We start from the raw sequence: 20501 nt of genomic DNA on the forward strand, positions 1-20501 counted from the left end.
GTGACTGTTGAGGCAGCAGAGACACTACTTCTGAGGGTGAACACAAGGTTTAAGGCAAATAATCAAACTCTTATTGATAACTCTGTGACATGGATAAAAAAAAAACATTTATATGGATTGAGCAGCTGAATGAAGTCTAAAACTCAATTTGGAACATGATCATCATTTCGCTGACCTGTGAAATTGGAAACCTGACTTTCTGTCCTACAACATCTTACATCTTTTTGAGTGACATAATTGTTCGAGATTGTATGTTTCTGGGAGCGCTGATGAGATAAGACACAGTAATTATATCACCTCTAAGTACTGTGATCTTTCTATACCAAGTTTTACCATGTAAAAGCACCAGGGTCGATTCTTTTTTCCCCCTTCCCTTTTGTCCAAACAGCAATTATACAGTACTGTAGAATGAAACAAAAGGGCAGCATTGGCCTTCAAAACCAAATTCTCATCTTCAGACATCAAACACGTTTGGCATTTAAGTTCGTTCGATCGCTGCTTTATCTCAAAAAATCGGCTGGACTGCAGCACGGCGACAGAATGAAAAGGGTGTTCACAGCTGAGGCCACACTGTTGCCTTCACATAGAATTTGATGGACAGCTGAGATGGACCGGGGAGATATTAAGAGTGGGAGAAGGATATGACCAGGATGCAGATGAGGCTTGTCAGAGCGGGTTGGAGGAGGAGGAGGGGTTGGTCGCTGGAGGAGGGGATGGACAGAGGGTGGTGGTGATGTTCGGGGAGGGGGGGGGGGACTGGGTGAGCAGCAGTATGCAGGTGGTGACTGGCTGGTGCTCCTCAGCTGGGCCTGCCGCCAGCTTGGCCCCCGGGTGCCCTGCTTTGAATTCAGTCCTTTGTGCTGCCCTGTGTAGGTCAGACAAATTCATGTCTCATCATCCTCTGAGATAGCCAACGATACAGGATAATGACTCAGCTGCAGTTTCAGCTCTGTCGCCTCTGCTGTAAAATATGTTCATCAAAACACTCGGATCTTGCCTGATTCCGTCATGGGGAAAGTACCTGAAATGAACGCACACACAAACAACATTTTTATCCGTTGCTGCGTTCGCGACAGACAAAAATGTGGCATTGGAGGAATTTAAATCAATTCATTGCCGCTCCGTTTGGTTCACTGATTTTGACAAATCTGTATTTTTCAGACAGAGCAGTAACATATTACCTCCAATGTTGCCAAAATAAACTGTTAAGTTAGTGGAATTTCACAGTAAAATATTCATGCATACATACTAATCTGACAGTAAATTGAGTTTTATTTCATGTCTGAATTAAACTGACAACTTAATAACTGATAAGCCTTCTTGAGAGCCCACGCAGTCATAGCTCAGCATACTCACACACTCACTCACACACACACACATACATACCTTTTTATGTCTTTGGGAGGAACCAGTGGGTCAGTGGCCTGGGTGTCGGCCTACTTAGGCCGAGTCAGACTAGTGGACAGGCTCTAATGAGAAGCAGGAGCAGTGAAGTGGGAGTGGGACTGGCTCTAGGGAGGGGTCACATAGGGTTAACTATCAAAGATGAGTGCAAACCTATCCCTGTGGAAAAGACTGAAGAAAACATCGCCCCGCACACGCTAAGCTCCGCAAAGTGGGAGTTCCTCATCTTAATTAATCCAAGACACAAGGTCCTCCCCCTCCAAGTAAAAAATTTTGCTTCGCTCTACAAAAGTATGAGTGTTAACACACCTACATGCTGTTTAGTTTGTAGAGTTTTTTTCTAGTGCATTTTGATTATGTCACTTTGGAAACAGGGTAAGCCTCTATTATTAGCTGAGCAGAAGCTCATACAGTAGACGAATAACAAAAAAAACAAACCAAAAGTGGCATTTAGATATTTATTGAAAACATAAGTAGAAGAAAAGCTAATGCATATATGGGTAACCACAGATGAAATATGAAAGCAAATTTATTACCGGAGCTGGAGAAATTTTGTGTGGGTTCGTCGAGAAACACCCAGCAAATTTTGGAAAACTGCGCCGTGATAGACAGTTTAAACCCGAAGGAAAACAAAAACAGATGTGGAAGTCTAGAATTAAACTCGTCACAAACTATCGGCAGCTACAGACTTGTCTGAATGGCTGATTGTACAAGGAATCACTTGCTACATATTCATGTAACACAGCAATTCAAATCAGGAGCTTGTCCAGTTTATCAAACGGGTAGAATTGGAGCAGTTTAGATGATCGCACATTTTCACACATCTGCAAGAATTTTCAGCAAGGTTTGTTTTTTTAATCAATTACATTGATCTAATTCAGTTTGGCTGTCAGCAGCTGTCAACCCAAGCCTCGGTGTTTGTTCCCCAAACTTTAGAGTGCATAAGAGCTACTGGGTAAATCTTACTTTTCGAGCATATTCATCATACATATGAAAATGTCGGAAGCGTTCCAAACAAACCAGTGACTCGTGAAGTTAATTAGAACTTCTTCTTTTTTTTGTAATGGCTTCAGATGTAATTTTGAAGGAGCTACCATGGTGAACCAACACTTTGTTGTTTAATAACACTAGCTACAGTATGGCTACTAGTTTAATTTGCAATTGATCCCATCTCCCCCTGCAGCTCTTTCTGCAACTCTCACAATGAGGACCTTTCCTCACAGCAACACATTAGTTTGCCTCCACTTGACCAGACAAGGATTTCACTGGTAATGGCCCCTTTAATGGCCTACGGGTCCTTGGGTATTGGCTGTAAAGGCTATATTATTGAACGGTCACTACTTGACGGACATTTTGTGTAAATGTGTAGAATTTTCCGCGCCGCAACTGTAACCGACTGCTCAATCAGGCGAAATGAACGCGAGACCACCGAGAGTGAGAAAGAGAATGTGAGCACCCTGCGAGAGGACAGGGCATGTCAGTAAACCAGAATCAGCTCAACAGCCAGGACTCTGTCAGCTTTCACTATCTGAAACACGCCGGCTTTCTGCTGCAGCTGCCCCGGAGCGAACAAAGTCGTCTGTTCAGACACGCCGAATGTTTTGGGCACCTCCTCTTACATCAAAGGGATTTAATAGACAGGCAATGATCATTAGCTAATTTGAATTACATGATGACTGAGAAGAGAGATATTGAAGTCATGTATGTCCTAGTTTGTCATTGAGTGTAAAAGAATAGTAACTCTGCTCATTACGGTGCATTGACAGTTTACAAGATCTTTTGATATATTAACATGGGTAGTTTCTTCATATCTGCCTCACATTACTTTATTGTTTCAGACCTGGGTTCCTCCTGCTGAGATCATTTACTGTTTTAGATTGTCCTAGGCTGAAGTCATACTGAAATTCAAGCTCCCAGACATGGCAAATTAATCCAGTCTGATCACAGTGATCCCATTTGCTGGAGTATCTTTGTTGTAAACACTAAAGATGGCTGGCACCTGTCTCCTCACATACAGCACAGCATTGGCAAACTCATCTGCTTTGCATATTTATGTTTTAATTGCATTGCAACCCGCACGGTCTATTAATGTTGCTCTGTTCCAATTGCTGGAGTGACACAAATATGCCATGTTCCCCGTCAGCTCTGGTGTGCATGCGGCAGAGGAAGCAGAGCGATGTGCTATTCAGGAGGCAGGGGTATCTTTCAAAACCAGCCTCAGCTTTGCATGACCTCATCTGTGTTTTCCACTACGAAGTGCAAAGATGTTCCTCACTTCAAGGCGTCACGGCAGCACGTTAGAAACTGCGGCCAGCGTGTTGTTTTGGGTACTCAGACGATTAATGACTTTGTCCCTCAGTTGAATGGCAACAAAGTGGTTTTTATCTTCTGCATCGTTTCACGTAGTTTAAACACAAACTTTGGACCGAGAAGATGGAATTCAATGTTCCCAAGGCGAGTCAACAAGAAATGTCAAGAAGAGACATGCACCTTCAAAGGGAAAGCCACAGGCAAGGGTTTGTGGGTAGGTTTCTGTGCAATGGCAGCTCTTTGTCAGGGCTTGCTGCCTTCTCCCGAGCCTCCGGTTCCCAAACACCCGAAGAAGAAAATGAGGCCATTCTGTCAATCTGCAAAGTTGACACCACTGCTGCTGCTGCTGAGTGGCTCAAAATCCTCCCTTTGTGTTTGGATTTGTGAGCTCTTTTTAATTATGTATCAAGAAAGACTCAAAAGAACAAATTGCATCAATACTCTGACAAAGTTAACAATGCCCTATAATACAGATGCAGGTACACATGCAAAACATAGAAAATAGACCCAGAGCAGCTGTGTTAAAGGCAGTGCTAAACACGAGCAGCTATGTTTTCTAGGCAGTTGGACTGGTTAAAATAGAAACTTATCTGTTTCTTCCGATGTGCATTGAATGGAGGTCTTAGAAAAGCGACGAAAAATGCCTCCTGTGCTGACATGCTGTAAAGCTACTGCCAGCAGTTGGTTAGTTAAGCTTGGAAGAAAGACAGGAAAATGGGAGAAACGGTTAGACAAGCCAAGCCTGAAGGTAACAACGTCCACGATGCCTGGCACCCTCATGGTGCTGAAATCATTCAAAACGTTAACACCAGAAAAATCATAACTTTTTGTTCTCAACGTTTTGAAACAAACGAGATATATATATATGTAGATATGTAGATAGACAGAAGTAGAGAGCTGTGTAGCTAAGGAAAACCCCTGTTGTTGCCTTTTTCAGTGGTAAAACTAGCTCACTGAAATACATAGGGATCTCTGCCACATATTAGTCAAACATCACTTCCTGTTCTCAAAAAGAGCCTGTTTAACACAGAAAGCTGCTGCATATTCTGTATCACGAACCTGGCAACATTACGCATTAAATAACAAAGTTTTACTAATTTTATTTCAATGCCCTGCAAGGTTCTTAGCGCTCAGCGCCAAGGAGTTCGTCACGTCCCGCTTGTCAGCACAGGAAGTCAGCAGAGCGCTTTCACCGAGGCGGGCACAGCGAGTCTGATGACATGCATAAAGGTGGGGATGAGGAACATGTGAACTCAGAAACTGACGTGCCTCCTTAGCAGCAGGGACGCCTCTACCCCCGAGGAAGCCCTGACTTCAAGATTCGGGGCAGCCCGTTCCGATGCAGCGCCATGCGAAGGTCTGACTGCACTAAGCAGGAGCTCTGAGAAACTCGAGCCTGGAGCAAAGGCACGCATGCTGATACGCACAGCAGAAAGAACCGGCTGGGGCAAAAGCAGGGCTGAGGCTCGGATTAGATCACATGTTACTTTGAGAAAAAAAAAACACCATAGTACACGGCTGTGTTGTGCTCGGGTGGCTCTAGTTAGCCGACGGACTCTAGTGTAATCAATATTTACTCATAACGGCCACACAGGGAGGTCGCGACCTTTGGTGTTGGTGGCTGGTTATAATCTTGAGTTAGGGCTCGTAGATCCTGATCTATTGGAACGCTCAGTGAACAATTTCATTACAGCTATCAGTCATGATGCATATTACAAGAGCTGGTGATAAAATATCTTTACTCATTCATCAGCGGAAACCTGTTATAACAGTCTTAAAGCTAATTATTTGTCCGTTCAAGCTATCGGCGTGCTTCCTATGGCAAGGACTTAAAGGTCACGCTGTCTTTATTACACACAACATTTCATCTCTAAATCCATCTTCATTAAAACAGTGGGAGGACAATGGCCTTCCTTGAACTCCCAACACTTAACCTCGCCAGGCACAACAATATTGTAAAAGTGCAAATCTCTCTCCAAAATGGCCCCACAGTTAATAATTAAGCCATGACATTTGGGGGAGACACCAAAAAATCCATATGGTGAAATTTACTAACCTTTTGAAAAGCTAGCAAGAGGAGGCAGTTCATCTGCAGTTTATTTGGGGCCGTTTTAGTCCATATAATAAAAACACACCGAAAGGTCGGGTGGCGCACAAAGGATGATTGTATGCTGTTAACTGGAAGAGAGCAGGAGGCTAATCAATGCTCTCCACATCAAAACTCTATTAGAGGAGCGCTGTCTCTCGGGAGGGGGATTGGACAGAAAGACAGGACGGACAAATGATATTCATATGTAACACTATGGATTATAATTGTCATGATGTAGTGATAATCGTGCTGGTTCTTGCTACAATGTAAAAGGTCAGTTTGGGGCAGAGTCACACTGACCTCTGTCCTCTGAAAACACAAATTATTAAATTACAGTGGGTCAAATGTTCAAACGGTGGGAGTCAAATGTGGCCCAGTGGTCATTAGATGATCTCAGTGCAATAGCTAGCATGGCACTCAGTAGATACTGATTTACAGTTTTAAAAACATCTTACTAATTAGCCGGATTTAATTTATCTAAACAAACAGAAAAGCATCTTTTATAACCAGTTAGGTGGAGGACGTGGGTCAAGCTCTATTTTGAGAGCAAGCGTATGTCTTTTAACTCACTGACGGTCTCCAGAAAGTCATTAAGGGTATATAATAAATAGGGTATACATGACAGGAGGTGTGCCAAATACAGAATTCCTAACAGTTTGGTTTAGCCCGCACTGGCTGTTGACTTTCAGATTTACTGTCCACGCTCAACTCTGAGTGTACACTGCGAGTGATTTATCAGCCTCACAGGTGAGTTCTGTCAAAACATCCAGGGCTTAAATATACAGCTCTGGGCTCACCTTTTCCTGCATCGTATCCTACACCCAGAGGTAATGTTTGTGTGAGCTGCTGTGAACAGCCAGGGGAGACTTCCTCCTCTCCTGTTTGACTTCATCCACACAAGAGTGAAGGAGTTACTCTGAATTCAGACTTTAACAAGCTTTCAGATTACTTTTATATGCACACGTACTTTGGGAATAGGAGTAACTCAAGTAAAAGTCTTTCTTTCTTTTTTTTAAGGCTCTCTTAATAAATTGCCCGAGAAACCTGAACTGTATTGCACTGCACACACACTCTTCCTCCTAATGTGTTTAATATGATTGCTGCATTTATCTGCCAGAGTGACGAACTTAATTCTCTGCTCCCAGTTTGACAAATGCACAGCGCATCCACGACACACCCTGTTGGACAAAGGTTTGCTTGAACTGTGCCGGTGTCTATTTTCCGGAAGGTAACTTAACACAAGGAGTAATCATAAACACAGGTATCAGCTGGCCGCGCACGTGATGATTTGGAAAACATATCAGTACTAATTACCAATCGCTCTTCATGTGAGTGAAATTTGATTGACCTAGCTTGTCATTTAGTCCTCAAGAGAATGCCAAAATTACAAGTGTAATGTGGGAGCATAAACTATCCTCTGCTAGAGCTAGAGTTGAAAGACAGCATGGGGATTGTAATCTGCATTATTACACCGCCGCACAGCCTGGAGCTGGTACACTGATCATAAAAGCAAAATTCACTTTGTGGACAATTAGAATATTTGCCTGAACTTTAATTTCTTTGAAGGCCTTATTAGTGCTTAGTATTACTTCTTAAAACATCTGAAGGGAGAAACGAGGCCTCATATGAGTCAATCATTGTGACGGCTGCCATCTTTGGAGCCAAAAGTGACTATATTTGGACATGAAGGTTGAAGTTTAAGTCGATTAAAGTTAACTTGCTTGGCTACACTAAATAACCACACGCACAAATAACCTAGTGGAGTTTTACTCCCCACAGTTAGCACATCTGCCGCACAGCCCGCCATATTATTTGTTAAATAATTGCATTAAAATTGCTCCGCAAACAAAGCTGAGAGGTTCATGTATTTATGTGTGGGCAGGTGAAGACAATAGACAGTCCATGGTAAAAGACGAATGTAAGCACCGTGATGTCACCCCTTGGTTTTACAACCCACATTTTGAAGCTTCAACCTTGAAAATTTTTATACTGACTTTCAGAGCCAGAAGTCACCACAAGCCGGATGAGAGGGTGGAGAGCTAGCCAGCTTGGTTAGCAGCTGCATCAATAAACTGTGTGGGTGAAATGTACAGGCACACATGTTTGCTAATTAGTGCTGCAATAACAGGCTGATAAAATACTAGAACGTTCCTCACCAGAACGGAAGTACAAACTTCTTGGATGGTCTGTACCACAGGGCGAGCTATAATGCTAACCAGGTAATCCAATAGAAATGCTCTAAAGCACACACATGGTGAAGAGATCCAATGCAGTTACTGGAACGAGGCAGACGGACAGACAGTGATTGGCTGTCAAGGTGGCCACGCCCATAACTGTTGGGAACTATCAAAAGCCTTTTTTTTTTTAAACTATCCTTTTTAACATAAGAGTTGACTTTTAGAGCCAACCCACATGGTACCCCTGTAAGATTATCACATAGACTAAAACTGACATTTTAACTTCATCAGTGTGCATGTCTACTGCTATACTGGCATTCACATCTAATTCAAAACTTTGTTGTGCCTTAATTATGTAGTGCATATCATATGGGAGTTATGTAGCTCCACTTTTCCCTTTTTAATAGAATTATAACTGCAATATGCATGACTCTGCACACTATGACTAAGGCACAAATAATAAAATGTTATGCTTAAGATATTACCCAATTGTCAGATGATGTGGCAAATTTGTAATGTCCCTGGAGCCTGGGGTTGGAGAGAGTGCAGGACTTAGATTCCAACATCAAGGGAGAGGCTCCCGGAGGGTGAGAGTGCTGCCTTGTGTCGGACCTTAAGGTCACCATTCCTTCGGCTAATGCCCCTGGCATCACCTTCCTCCTTGACTTCAAACACCCTGGCTACGCTCCTAGACCATGTACCAATAAGCACTAATAATGCAGAAAAATGAAAACCAAAACGGATGGGCTCCAATAGAGGTGGGGATTACTCAGCCCTATCCAGGGCTCTATCTACACCCCTGGGCGCTGAGATGTGAATCCCGAGCTGTTTTTTTCTCAGCATAAAACAAAGGCAGGAGGTGAATAAAACAGTTGCAGCAATATGTTTACGTGTGCCAGAAATGTTTATGGCAAGGTTCCAATAATTTCTTTTTAGATGTGAGAGGATAGGACTGGATTTTCACTGAACCCTCCTTCGAATTGTGGCTTTTGTATTTTATTTTAAAGTCTTACATACTACAAATATGCTGACCTCTATGAACACTGTTCACATATCTATGGCACGCAGTTTATGGTGCTACAGTACACTAGTTGGTTACAGTGAAACCAAGAAGTACTGTATGTTGGACATGTAACTTGCATATAATGTGTCATACAGAGGCACCAATGTCTTGCGCCGCTGACTGACACAACAGGGCAACACACTGCTGTGAGGGCATGCTTGGAGGTTTGGCTATGACCTCTCACTCTGGTAAAAAAAACCACACTATAGCCTTTTATTTGATTATGCACAAGCCCTCAAGGCTCAAAGAATATGTGTCAGACGCTGCTTAAAAGTCTCCCTGAACAATTAACCACACGCCATGGAAAATGCCCAACAAAAACACCCCCAAAACCTCCCCCAACCGTCTCAACTGGGGACTCGCTGTGAACTCCTGCGAACCCTGGGAAATCATGAGAAGAAATCTAGACAGTGCTAAAACCCACAAACGTCTGAGTGTCTTTGGCCTGGCAAAGCAACAATTAATTGGATTTGGTTGGAAAGAAAATGTAACTGTGACGCTCAGAAATGACAACTGGGAATGCCAATTAGAAGAACAGTAAATTTTAAACAATGGGCATTTCAAAATAAAATTGAAAAAAAAATGGTTTGAATGAGCCCCTCCCTGACTGAGTGAGTGCGATGAAGTAAGGGTTGGATGTGCGGCCCTGTTGTTCACTCTTCAGCTACTGTCTCGGGTCACGTTGTGCTTTTATGGGGCAGCTGGTCAGAAACTTGCTTTAAATTACCCCGAATAACAAATCGAGCTCCATGTGTTTTTGATGGGCCGGGAAAGAAAAGCTAACAGTTAAGGAGACTAAATGAACCACAAACGTCCAATTACGTCTCAGGTAGAAAATTTCAGGATTTTGGTTATCTAATGAAAATATTGTCACTAGACTCATTTCCTACGTGGTGCCAGAAAGGTAGAAGAGAAAATGTGTTAACAGTATACTGAGGGTTGACTCTTTAACTCTTGGTGAGTTTGTGTCTCCAGCTCAGGTTTCAGGGTGACTGTTTTTATATCGGGGCCACGCTTACCTCAACCTCTGACGGTCTCTTTTGGCCAATTCACAACCAAGTGCCAGTGAACAAGCAGTGACATGGATTATGTTTGCTCATTACCGTGACTTTTTTGGCAAACGAAAAGTAAAACTGTAGGGAGATAGTTGATGAAACACATGTATTTGCTTGTGTTTTTGTTTTTAAGTCTAGTCTACTCCACACCTGGAGGAGATTGGATAGAGTAGATATTTATATTATAAAGATTATGACAGTTTATGACAGGAAAGAGTTTTATCATAGGAAATAATAAAAAATGGAAGCTATCCCTTTCCTTTGTTTGAGCTAGATTAGAATTTAAATTCAGTCAAGATAAGCTAACAGGGTAGTGGCGACAGCTACATGTTTACCATCCAGGCATATTGCCTTCTAAATCTTGACAGGAGAGAGTGCCGTGATGAAAGCACATCACCACAATTTAGCTAAATGATTATTTTCAGAAGTTATTCAACAAGACCAATCTAGTTCTAAACCAAAATTCAGGACATTCTGGACAAACATGTTGAATGGTTGATTTTGTTGTTTTTTTTCCAAAAAGGAGAATTAGACAGAACACTGGTTCATCCCTTAAGTTAAGTCTCTTTTGAATGTTTCACAGGTCTGAAAATGAGTGAAAAAGCAGCCAATGTTCAAAATATGTCGTAGGATTTATGGTTTTTGAGGTTTACTCTCATCTTTTCCACTACAATGTCAGCAGTAGGACCTTCTGTCCTCCTCCACACCTAAACACCTTTCTGTAAGCTCACCTGGCCTGGCCTGAAAGGAGAGCGCTTGAACCAACTGTACCGTGGCCCCCGTGCAAACACAGTGTGTGCGTAACAGCCTCATTCATGTTTACTGTAAGTGGAAGTCTTTGTCATGTCTGTTTACTCAGTCTTTCACATCTTTCACACTTGAATCCACATATATATTAGAAACCTGACGCTAACATGTTCGTTGTTCTCATTAAACCTGAAAACAGACACACACTAAGTCAAGCAGACAGTCGCAAACAGACGCACACACTGTTCAGCCTGACAGTTTATCATGTTTGCTATGCTTTAGTTTATCTGCTGCATGGCAACTTAAGCTGACCGTGCCTTTTATTCACAGCTGGGTTTGACGAATATTTGGGGTGTTTTAAAACCAAAATCTCACCCGTCCAATGAGTACCCAGTCTAAGACTAAGATGATGTCACTGTAGGGCGTTTCCTCCTTGTGGAATGACAAGCGAAGATAAATGGCAGTGTAACAATTCCAACACCTGGCTGTCAGATTGAAGACAAGATAGCCATCGACAGTAAATGTTATATATAGGTAGATGGAGAGAAGATAGTGCAGTCATCTTCTGTTATGTTCTAGCTAGTTACATTTTGCGAAGCATACCGAGACACAATAAGACACAAGATCATGCGTGTGTTGATTAATCTGTTTGGTCACATGACTAAACAGACTGTGGGTGGAAGACTGCCTGGCAGCACTGAGAACTGTCAGTGAGATGAAGGAGCACCCAGATGGTACTTCCAAGCAACCGCCCGACAGCCCTGAGGTTATAGGTGGGGTTTGCGCTGTAGTCGTGCAGCTGTACTGGTATGTCACCTGAACTTTTCTCCGACCTCACCCTCAGCCCACATAGGTGTTTATGCCTTAACGTCCGCATTCTCTTACAGACAAGTCATAAACTGGAATGTTTTCATGCTTACTCAGGTCTGCTACTGATGTTGGACAAATTAGCTAGGTTACAGTTGAGTTGTAAATGTAGTCAATGAGTTGTAAAGGACTTACATAAGTTCTAACTAATGCCAGTGTTATAAAATGTTCACAAAAAAACTCTAACACGCTAATGTAAAGTAGTTATCTTTACTGTTTTCACAATTTTAGTACATTATAATGTTTACTAAATACAGAAGCATTTAAATTAAGTATTGGTGCTAAAAGAAAAGTCAAGTGACCACCAGTTTTATTAGGATTGAACTTTTTGGGACCAATAATGTCTATTATTTTTCGAGAACCATTGATAATGCTGCTAAAAATTAAAGATGAATTTAATGAATTGTGCATAAAGGCCATTAACTGAAGTAGCTCACACGTGCTGAGAATAGTGTGAATATAGAGTACTGTTCTCACAGAACTGAAAAACTAAGGATATGTAGCACAGAGTTATAAGCTAAGGCTAGCTAGCTTGGTCAGCTAGATGTTTTCCTTGGGATACACAGATACCTGCACATTAGTGAAAGTAACAAACATATGATATACAGATACTGAACTAACTCTCCATACTTGCTCCACTGTGGTATTATTATTATTATTATTATTTTTTTTTTTGGGGGGGGGGGGGGGGGGGGGGGGGTTCTATGTTATGTTTGCACCAACTTGGAGATATCTGTGTCTGCATGATGCACCCATACAGTCATGGATTCACCTTGCTAAGGCCTTATTCATGCAGGACTATGGACCAGTCAGTAACCCCCACTAGTTGCTAGGGAAAAGTCTGTGCAATTTGTGAGAGGTATACGGGGCTGCACTGAAAACCTTCTTGCTTTGGTCACTAGCACTTTGTAAGGAAGACAGCAACTTGTCTGCAAACACTGGCAAAGTATTCACCAAATTCTAGTATAACTGGGTAAAGTATGATGGAAACCATAAATGGAGACTGTTCATCTTCAAAGTCAAAATTGGGCCTTTGAAATGTGTTAGTTGTAGCAGTGAGGCCCAACCTTTACTCTGAAGGTGAACAGTCTCTGTTTCCAGTTTGCATTGCACTTCTTCAATTTTCTGAACAGGTTGGAGAATAAATGGTGGATATTTGTAGACAAGCTGACGTCCTCCATGGAAACTACAGGTGACCCCAGCAAAATGCTAGTGACCAAAACAATCACAAAAAGGGCTTTGGTGCAGCACCTTTGTTGGGACCAATTTCAACTAGCAGCAGCCAACGAATTGGGCAATATACCAAATTTTTCCCTAGTGATTGGAGATTTCTAGAGGTTCACTTACTGGTCTCTAGATCTAGGTGTTTGATGCCTAACCAAGTTAATACCATGATTCAAAGTCTATTAAAGTTTCTCGAGTGACATCCTACACACATTGATCAAGAGTTGTCAGTTGTATTACACATGTTACAACCATGGTTGCTAGGGAAATGTGTTTTACCCTGACTAGATGGCAGCAGCAACAGTGGCTGTTGCTGAGAGAGATTAGTTCTGGGTCCTGGGGATAGCTTCGGTTGTTATTTCCACAGTTGCCTATAGTTTTTTCCTGTGTCTACAAACACTTGTTAACTACTAGCTGAGCAATATAAAAACTTGAAAAACTGTAACACAAACCAGAAATGAAAGAAGGTTCATCTTCAAAGTAAAAGTTGAGCCTCAGTGCTGCAGCCAACATGTTTCAATTTTTACTTTGAAGACAGATGGTCTCCATTTCTGGTTTGTGTTGCCCTTTTTCAGGTTTTACTACAGCTCAGCTAGTAGTTTACAAGTGTTTGTAGACAAACATGAAAAACTTTTCACAGTTTAACTGCAGCTCAGGGACTAGCTGGCCGGTGTGTGTAGACAATTCTGCCACTTCCATTCAAACCACGATTGCAGCAGTATGCTAGTATGCTTGCCAACCAGTTGGGGAATACACATTTTTTGCTAGCAACCATTGTTTGAAAGGGGGTCACTGGCAGGTCTGTTGGCCTGCGTGACTGGGGCTTTAACAATCATTTTGCCAGCGACTGCCATCAACCTCCAGCAACTACCAATAACCAGTCAGGCAATACTAATTTTCCCCTCACAACGAAAGATTACTGGATGGTCACAGACAGTTCTCTAGGCCGGTGTGATTGGGGCCTTATTCATACCATGACTGTCACATGTCCAAAATGATAGACAAGTTAACATCAGAGGGTTAATCACATGTCTGCAAAACATCAAAAGGACTGACTTTCTTTTGGAATTAGCCTCAAGTTGTCATTTAAGCAACTGCAGTTTTTGGCACTCCCACACTGGCTTAATTTTTGAGCCCCAAAAGTTGGTAATACTTGATGACTTGTCACTGATGGTATTTATTTAACATTATCAGGAGAAAGACATTGTTTATTCATCAAACCAGTCGACTTTGGTCAATTAGCAACTTTAACATTTTGATAATGCACATAGGACAATGACAACAAAAGGTTTATGGTCTGTATGAAATAAATAGCAACTTTGCCCATTTACAGCTTGGCTGAATAAAACAAAAACAAGAGGGTTAATCTTCATATTAAAAAGGTATACAGATGAGCTGTGATACTCATGAACTCACTAATTCCTCAACAAAAATGCTCTCCTTTTTAAATAAAGCTTTTCAGTTTTAATATGTACCTTCAAGAGCCTGTTATAGTTAAATAAATAGAATGCTTTCCATTTTTAACATGCACATCCAATTTGCCTGGGGAAAGTATTTACACTTCACTGATCCTACTTGTCCACCAAATTCTCCACTTTTGTCTCAGCTAAACAGTTCTTTCTCTCATACATACACAAATGTACAGTCACTCTTGCAGACATGCTGCACCTATTTACTATTAACACAATATCTAAACCTATGGAAAGTGATCAAAATGCTAACGGTGAACATGGAATCCCATGTAGTGTGAAAGAAGAAACAGTCCAAACACCACATCTTAACTGGGGGAGGAAGGGAGGGAGGGGGGAGCTTACAAAAACTTTTTGTTTACAATTGATCATGCACTGTATAAATTCTTTGTGTTATTTGGCTTGAGAGTGTGTAATCAGTGGCTTCAATATCTACTTATTTCCTTTAAGTGAACAAAGAAAAGAGTAATATTTCCTGTGACAAATAAGCAATCCTACCAAATAATCTCTAACAATATTTAAGTCTTTCCCCCAGGAATCGTCACTGTCCTACAATAAGTGGTTTTACTATCTTTTCAGTAAGCTTCCACACATAACCAGGAGCTACTGCAAGGAGGTGTTTCTTCTGTCATGTCCATGTTAGCGTAGGTCCTGGCCATCCATCGCTCTTCAGGTTGAGATGGGCAGTTTATTCTGCGCTAATGTTAGCTTCCTCTTCTGTTTTCATGACGCAAAATAAGAGTTCTGCATGGAGTAGAGGCGGTCGATGGGGTTCCCCACGCGGGCCTGCAAGGAGTTGACTTCTGACGATGCCATGAAGCAGTCACTGAGGCTGGTTAAGGACGTGTCACTGTCTATGTCATGGAATGCAGAATCATTACCTGCAGAGAGCGGATACGGAAAAAGCCGTCAGGATTCAGAGGCAAAGGCGTCATTCAAAGAGCACAACACCCTACTCTGGCTGTGAAATCGGTGTAATCTTGTATTTGAGATTTATAGCAGCGTTGGGAAATTATAATTACTAATAGTCCCTTTGAGAAACTGCTGTTATGTGTCATCACAAATGTGAGAACTGTTTTGTTAGATATCATCAAAGCTCACTTTTTGCTGCGCTCACTGGGACAATTGCGGTCTGTGAGGGAGCATGTAAACAAGGGGCATCCTCCTAAAAGATCTGGTTAATAGCAACTGTTTACGCCTTTCATAAAACCTCAACATGTTATTTCTCTGGAGGGAATAGTTAACTTTATTACACTCTGGATCTTAATGATAGTGTTGCACAAAATGGGGACAGTGTTTTGAGACATATCTTTTAATGCCTTGCCAATATTGTTCTTTTCCCCAAACCAAAGGAGAGTGATGAGACTGGGGATTTGGTTCTTACTACCGAAGAGAACTAAATGGAGGCAAATTATAAGGAAGTTATGAACTTCAGGAAATGGTCCCTCTGGGACATGTTGAGGACATCGCTCGAAAATGTGTTATTCCAGTTACATCCTGTGGACTAACACTTGATTGACTGATTTTTTCTTTTTTCTTTTCCCCCCTCCCGCCTTTGTTTGCGCTCTAATTCCTTCCTTTATCAAACAGAAATCTGAGGCTTGTTGTTTTCCAATTCTGATTCATTAGCTCACACGGTCTTCAATCATTATTTGCAGTGCATTTTATCTTAAGCTGCCCACATAGACCACATGTTTTTACCAACATTCGGAAACATCATCAGTAACGGGGCTGGGGGCAAGGAGTTAAAACCATATTAAACAGATTTGAAATTACACTTCAAAACCCAACGGCTTATGAGAACACTTGTGTTATCTCATGTGGGAGGAGAAGCTGCTCGTTCTTCTCTGTGAGCAACTTAAATCAGGGGGCTGTGGCCTGAGCACATGTCCCACACTGGGGAGCTTTGAGGTTGATCAAGGGACAGGCATGTGTGCGCTTTGTAAGCAGCAGTGGGGTTTTTGGGGGGTGTAGTAGTGTGTGTGTGTGTGTGTGTGTGTGTGTGTGTAAGGGAGGGGTGGGGGGTGGGGTAGATGCTCACCATATGGGTTCATATGGTCCCCGGGCATCTGTGGGGGGGTGAGCCCCTGTTGGAACGGGTCTGTGCTGTAACCATTCTGATCCATGGCGACCAGCTGCTGCTGCGGCGGAGCCAGCGGTGTGAAGGAGTTCATCATCCCTTCCATTCGATTAGACATCACCTCTGCAAGGCAATGAAAGCAAAGGGGCAAAGTTAATACAGCCAACAAGAAGACTTCAGATGAATCTGCAAAATATTAAATGCCACTACGCAAACAGAGAGCCGGTGACGCTGACCAAGAGAAAACTACAGAGTAGGTACTTCCTGATAGATTCCTATTTGTACCCCAAATATGTGGATTGCTCGCCCTTGTTGTTTTTATGGAAACATACGGTAGTCCTCGCTGTGGCTTCTCTCCCATTTCCCTCTACAAACAATGCTCTTGGCTAACTGAATGTGGGACGCAAAGTTCTTGTGGCTTCATCACTGGAGCCCATCCCCATTCGCTTTCCTTTATAGTGGTTAGGTGAAATGATGATGATTCATTTCATTTGGCTTCCAAACTGAATTTCCATTTTACCCTTCATGTGAAGTGCCCTTGTTTACACAGTGACATATTTGTAATTTGTAATTCAGCATCAGTAGCAAATACAGCTTTGATTAGAGCGCAGCGTAAGCGAGAGAAGAAAAGTTCCTGTTTTGAGATTAAGCAATTGGTACACCTTCTCCCTATTCCGATGTCAACATCAACAACAAACTATTGCCGCGATACAAACACTCTTGACCTACTTGGAGATATGTACAAATATCACTTTAAGCTTGGGGCTGCCGGAGACAATGGGCCTCCATTGTGTTTGCAGGGTATGTGGAGCATCGTACCTTGGCCAAGTCTTTGAGAATTCTGTTGTTCTTGTTGTTGCTGCTGTCTTCTTGCCAACTTCTTCATCTGAAACGAAGGAGTCAAAGTTGTGAGGAACTCCCAAAACTAACATGCTCTCTTTAATTTAAAAAGGATGCTCCTCGCTCTTCACCCTTGAATGAACTGCGTAAAATCTGTATCTGAGCGCACTTCATTGTCAAATATCAAAGGTTTTCACAAGATAATCATCAGAAAAGAGGAGGGCGTAGACATTTAATGCAAGAGTGAGCTAGATTTGCAGCTCCTTGCTCTTTTGCATTTGCAAAAGGAATGCAGTGATAAGTTTAACACACATAGTTGTGGTGATTTACTAGCTGAACTCTAAAATGGACCGAAGCTGCTTTTTTTGGGAGTGGGTAGGGTAAGGACACAAAATGCAATTTGTTTTGTGGTATTTGCTCTCACCTTAGCTCTCTGGTTCTGAAACCACACCTGGACCACCCGAACACTGAGTCCTGTCTCTGCAGCCAGAGTCTCCCTCACCTGAAAATCCAAACAAAATACTGTGAGCATCACACAAAAAACCGAAACGCTTCACAGCCCTCTGAAATCCCGTTCCGCCTTAACATAACTGCCACAGTTCCTAACTGCTTCTTTGATTTACTTTTAAGTCAATGCTGACTGAATGCAGTGGTCTTTTTGGACCTACTGGTTATTGCCGCTTCAAAGTTCGGACCAAGTGCAGCGCCTGTTTTAGGGCCCGGGCTATGGAGGGAGTTCTCCTATCTCAGTGTGACATTTGGTGCAGACGGAGTGCGTTACACCAGACTGCCTCGGTTAACACAGAACAGAATGCTGCTTGCCACTTCAAAGCTCAGCTTTGAGGTGGGGGAGATTTTTTAATTTGAGAATTTTATTTGTCAAACTACTGTAGGGCTCGTGGTTCGCATCTCAACTTCTATCTAAACCCTTACCAGGGAATTAAAAAAACATAAATCTCAGATTTTCTTTACTCAGTTGCAGCTGGTTATTAAAGCTTTGTCTTACCTTTCTGCAGGGCTTTGAAGAGACCTCAAAAGAAGCCTTAAAGGCCCGTCTCTGTTGAGTGGTCAGAATGGTTCGTGGTCTTTTGGGCCTCCTTGGATCCTTGCTGTCATCCCCCTTCCCCTGGCTCCCTATGCCTTTCTCTGGCTTGATGTCCAACTCCTCATCGTCACTTTTCTCTGTAAAGAGAATCAGTTCTCTGTATCATGAGCACAAGCTTGAACTGCCTACACCCTTATTTTTTTTGTCTATGACAGTCTGCTGATAAATATATTTTCATTCTTCCCTATTTCAAGAGATTCACACACCACAAGTGCCTAATCAAAGGAGACACATGTGTTTTTGATACATTATCAATTTATTACAAAAGGAAAAGGCCTCATGTATGATTAGACCTACAGACATCTATGGAAAGCACAGTGAAATATGCACATTTGTCACTGAACTGGACACAATGTCACTAGTAAATTATTACTCTCAGCTTTCTCTGATTTACACAGAATCAATCTCTGATAAGAGTACTACATCAAGTGCAACATGAAACAGGCAATGAGTACATATGGGAAATGCATCTCCTGCAACACAATATGTAAGATAGTCTCGATTCAAACTTAACCTTAAAATAATGACGGAATTTATACACTTTGCTAAACTTTAACTGTCAAGGGCAGGATATTAAAATCTGGGTCAGTAAAATTGCTATCATTTATATATATATATATATATATATATATATATATATATATATATATATATATATATATATATATATATATGTGTGTGTTCAGACGTTAAATTGGGACAGAGCTGTCTGTTGGGAAGCCCCACCATATTCACTTTTCACTGTTATCAGGGAATATTATGACAAGCACCCACTGATATTGATATTGCTTAGGCGAGATAATGTCCATTTTGCTTCACAGTTTTTACTTGTTTCAGTGAAGTCACCTATCTTTCTGATGCAGCAACCCACTGCACTCATGGTGTCGCAGACTATATAATAATATAACAGTTATTTAAATAAAATGCAACATGAACAACTGTAAACATAATGGAACAAAAAGAAGGACTATATTTCACAGAACTTGAATTTGTATTTTTCTGTCTAATTCTTTAAAGAATAGCAACAATTTCATCACTAATTTATTTACACCATTAGCTCTATCTGGATTTAGAGTAATTAAAATTGAGCAAAATATAAATAATTAATGTGTTAGCCCTGCGACAGACTGGCGACCTGTCCAGGGTGTACCCCGCCTCTCGCCCTATGACAGCTGGGATTGGCTCCAGCGCCCCCCGCGACCCTGAAAAGGATAAGCGGTAGCGAATGGATGGATGGATGGATAAATAATTAATGTTTCATAGAGTTTTCCGTTTCCTGAGACCTGATTTTGTTTAATAACTGAAAATAATTGACCTGCTAATCTGCTTCCACAACCTATGAGTTAATTATACTAAATGCTATTTAAAAAGAGGCAGGCCCACTGAGTAAAGAAGCATTTCCATCAAGCTAAGCTAAACTGTGAAGCCAGCAAGCATGGTTTGAACAGAGTATCAGACCAACTCAAATAAGACAGTAGTTTGAAAGCTAATTTACTGAATTGCAAGTTGTAATAGGCTAAATATCTGCACATGATGCAATATTATATAATGTAACACCACATAATGCTTTATACATAAACTGGTTTGGGCTGGTCACATCCTTTAGCTGATTGCTAGTAGATGCTGAAAAAACAAAAAACAAATGACGATAGAATTTTTATTATTCAGTTATTACATTTAATTTTTTTTTTCATATGAGGCTAAAAGAAAGTGTTTACAAATCAAAACTACAATTGCTGTTAACAAACCCCAATGACTTCAGGGCGCAGGCGCATGCTTGATGGCTTATTGTCTCCTGTCATCTGGTTCTGATATGTAACCAATGAAAACCTACATTTCATCTGCCACATGCCGAGGTTAACCTCTATTCATGTCAACATTTTCTCCATCTTTAAATTCTGAGACATGCACAAAAGACATGCCTGTGCGATACACTGGGATACAAGCAAACGAGGAAGACGTGGAGCAAATATTCCCACAAGTTGACAAAAGTTGACACAGGCACAGATGTATTTGACAAATTCCCTGCTTTTGTGCATGTTTAAATGCGAGCCAGATGGTAGTGAACAGC

At 41.6% G+C, this 20501-nt stretch overlaps 1 protein-coding gene across 4 annotated transcripts in view; it reads right to left on the reverse strand.

The window, feature by feature from the left end:
* Window positions 1-12403: 12403 nt before the first annotated feature.
* lmx1bb (LIM homeobox transcription factor 1, beta b) overlaps window positions 12404-20501 on the reverse strand; it is a 52799-nt gene continuing 44701 nt past the window's right edge. For all 4 annotated transcript variants that reach the window (XM_076890717.1, XM_076890715.1, XM_004544162.5 and 1 more), the window contains exons 7-11: window positions 18332-18507; window positions 17750-17827; window positions 17305-17371; window positions 16447-16608; window positions 12404-15286 (exon numbers count right to left, since the gene is read on the reverse strand). In XM_076890717.1, the coding sequence (XP_076746832.1) occupies window positions 15129-15286; window positions 16447-16608; window positions 17305-17371; window positions 17750-17827; window positions 18332-18507 (641 nt within the window). In that variant the 3' untranslated portion in view covers window positions 12404-15128. The remainder of the gene's footprint in view (window positions 15287-16446; window positions 16609-17304; window positions 17372-17749; window positions 17828-18331; window positions 18508-20501) is intronic.

This window comes from Maylandia zebra, linkage group LG12, assembly GCF_041146795.1.
Source record: "Maylandia zebra isolate NMK-2024a linkage group LG12, Mzebra_GT3a, whole genome shotgun sequence".
Taxonomy (NCBI): domain Eukaryota; kingdom Metazoa; phylum Chordata; class Actinopteri; order Cichliformes; family Cichlidae; genus Maylandia; species Maylandia zebra.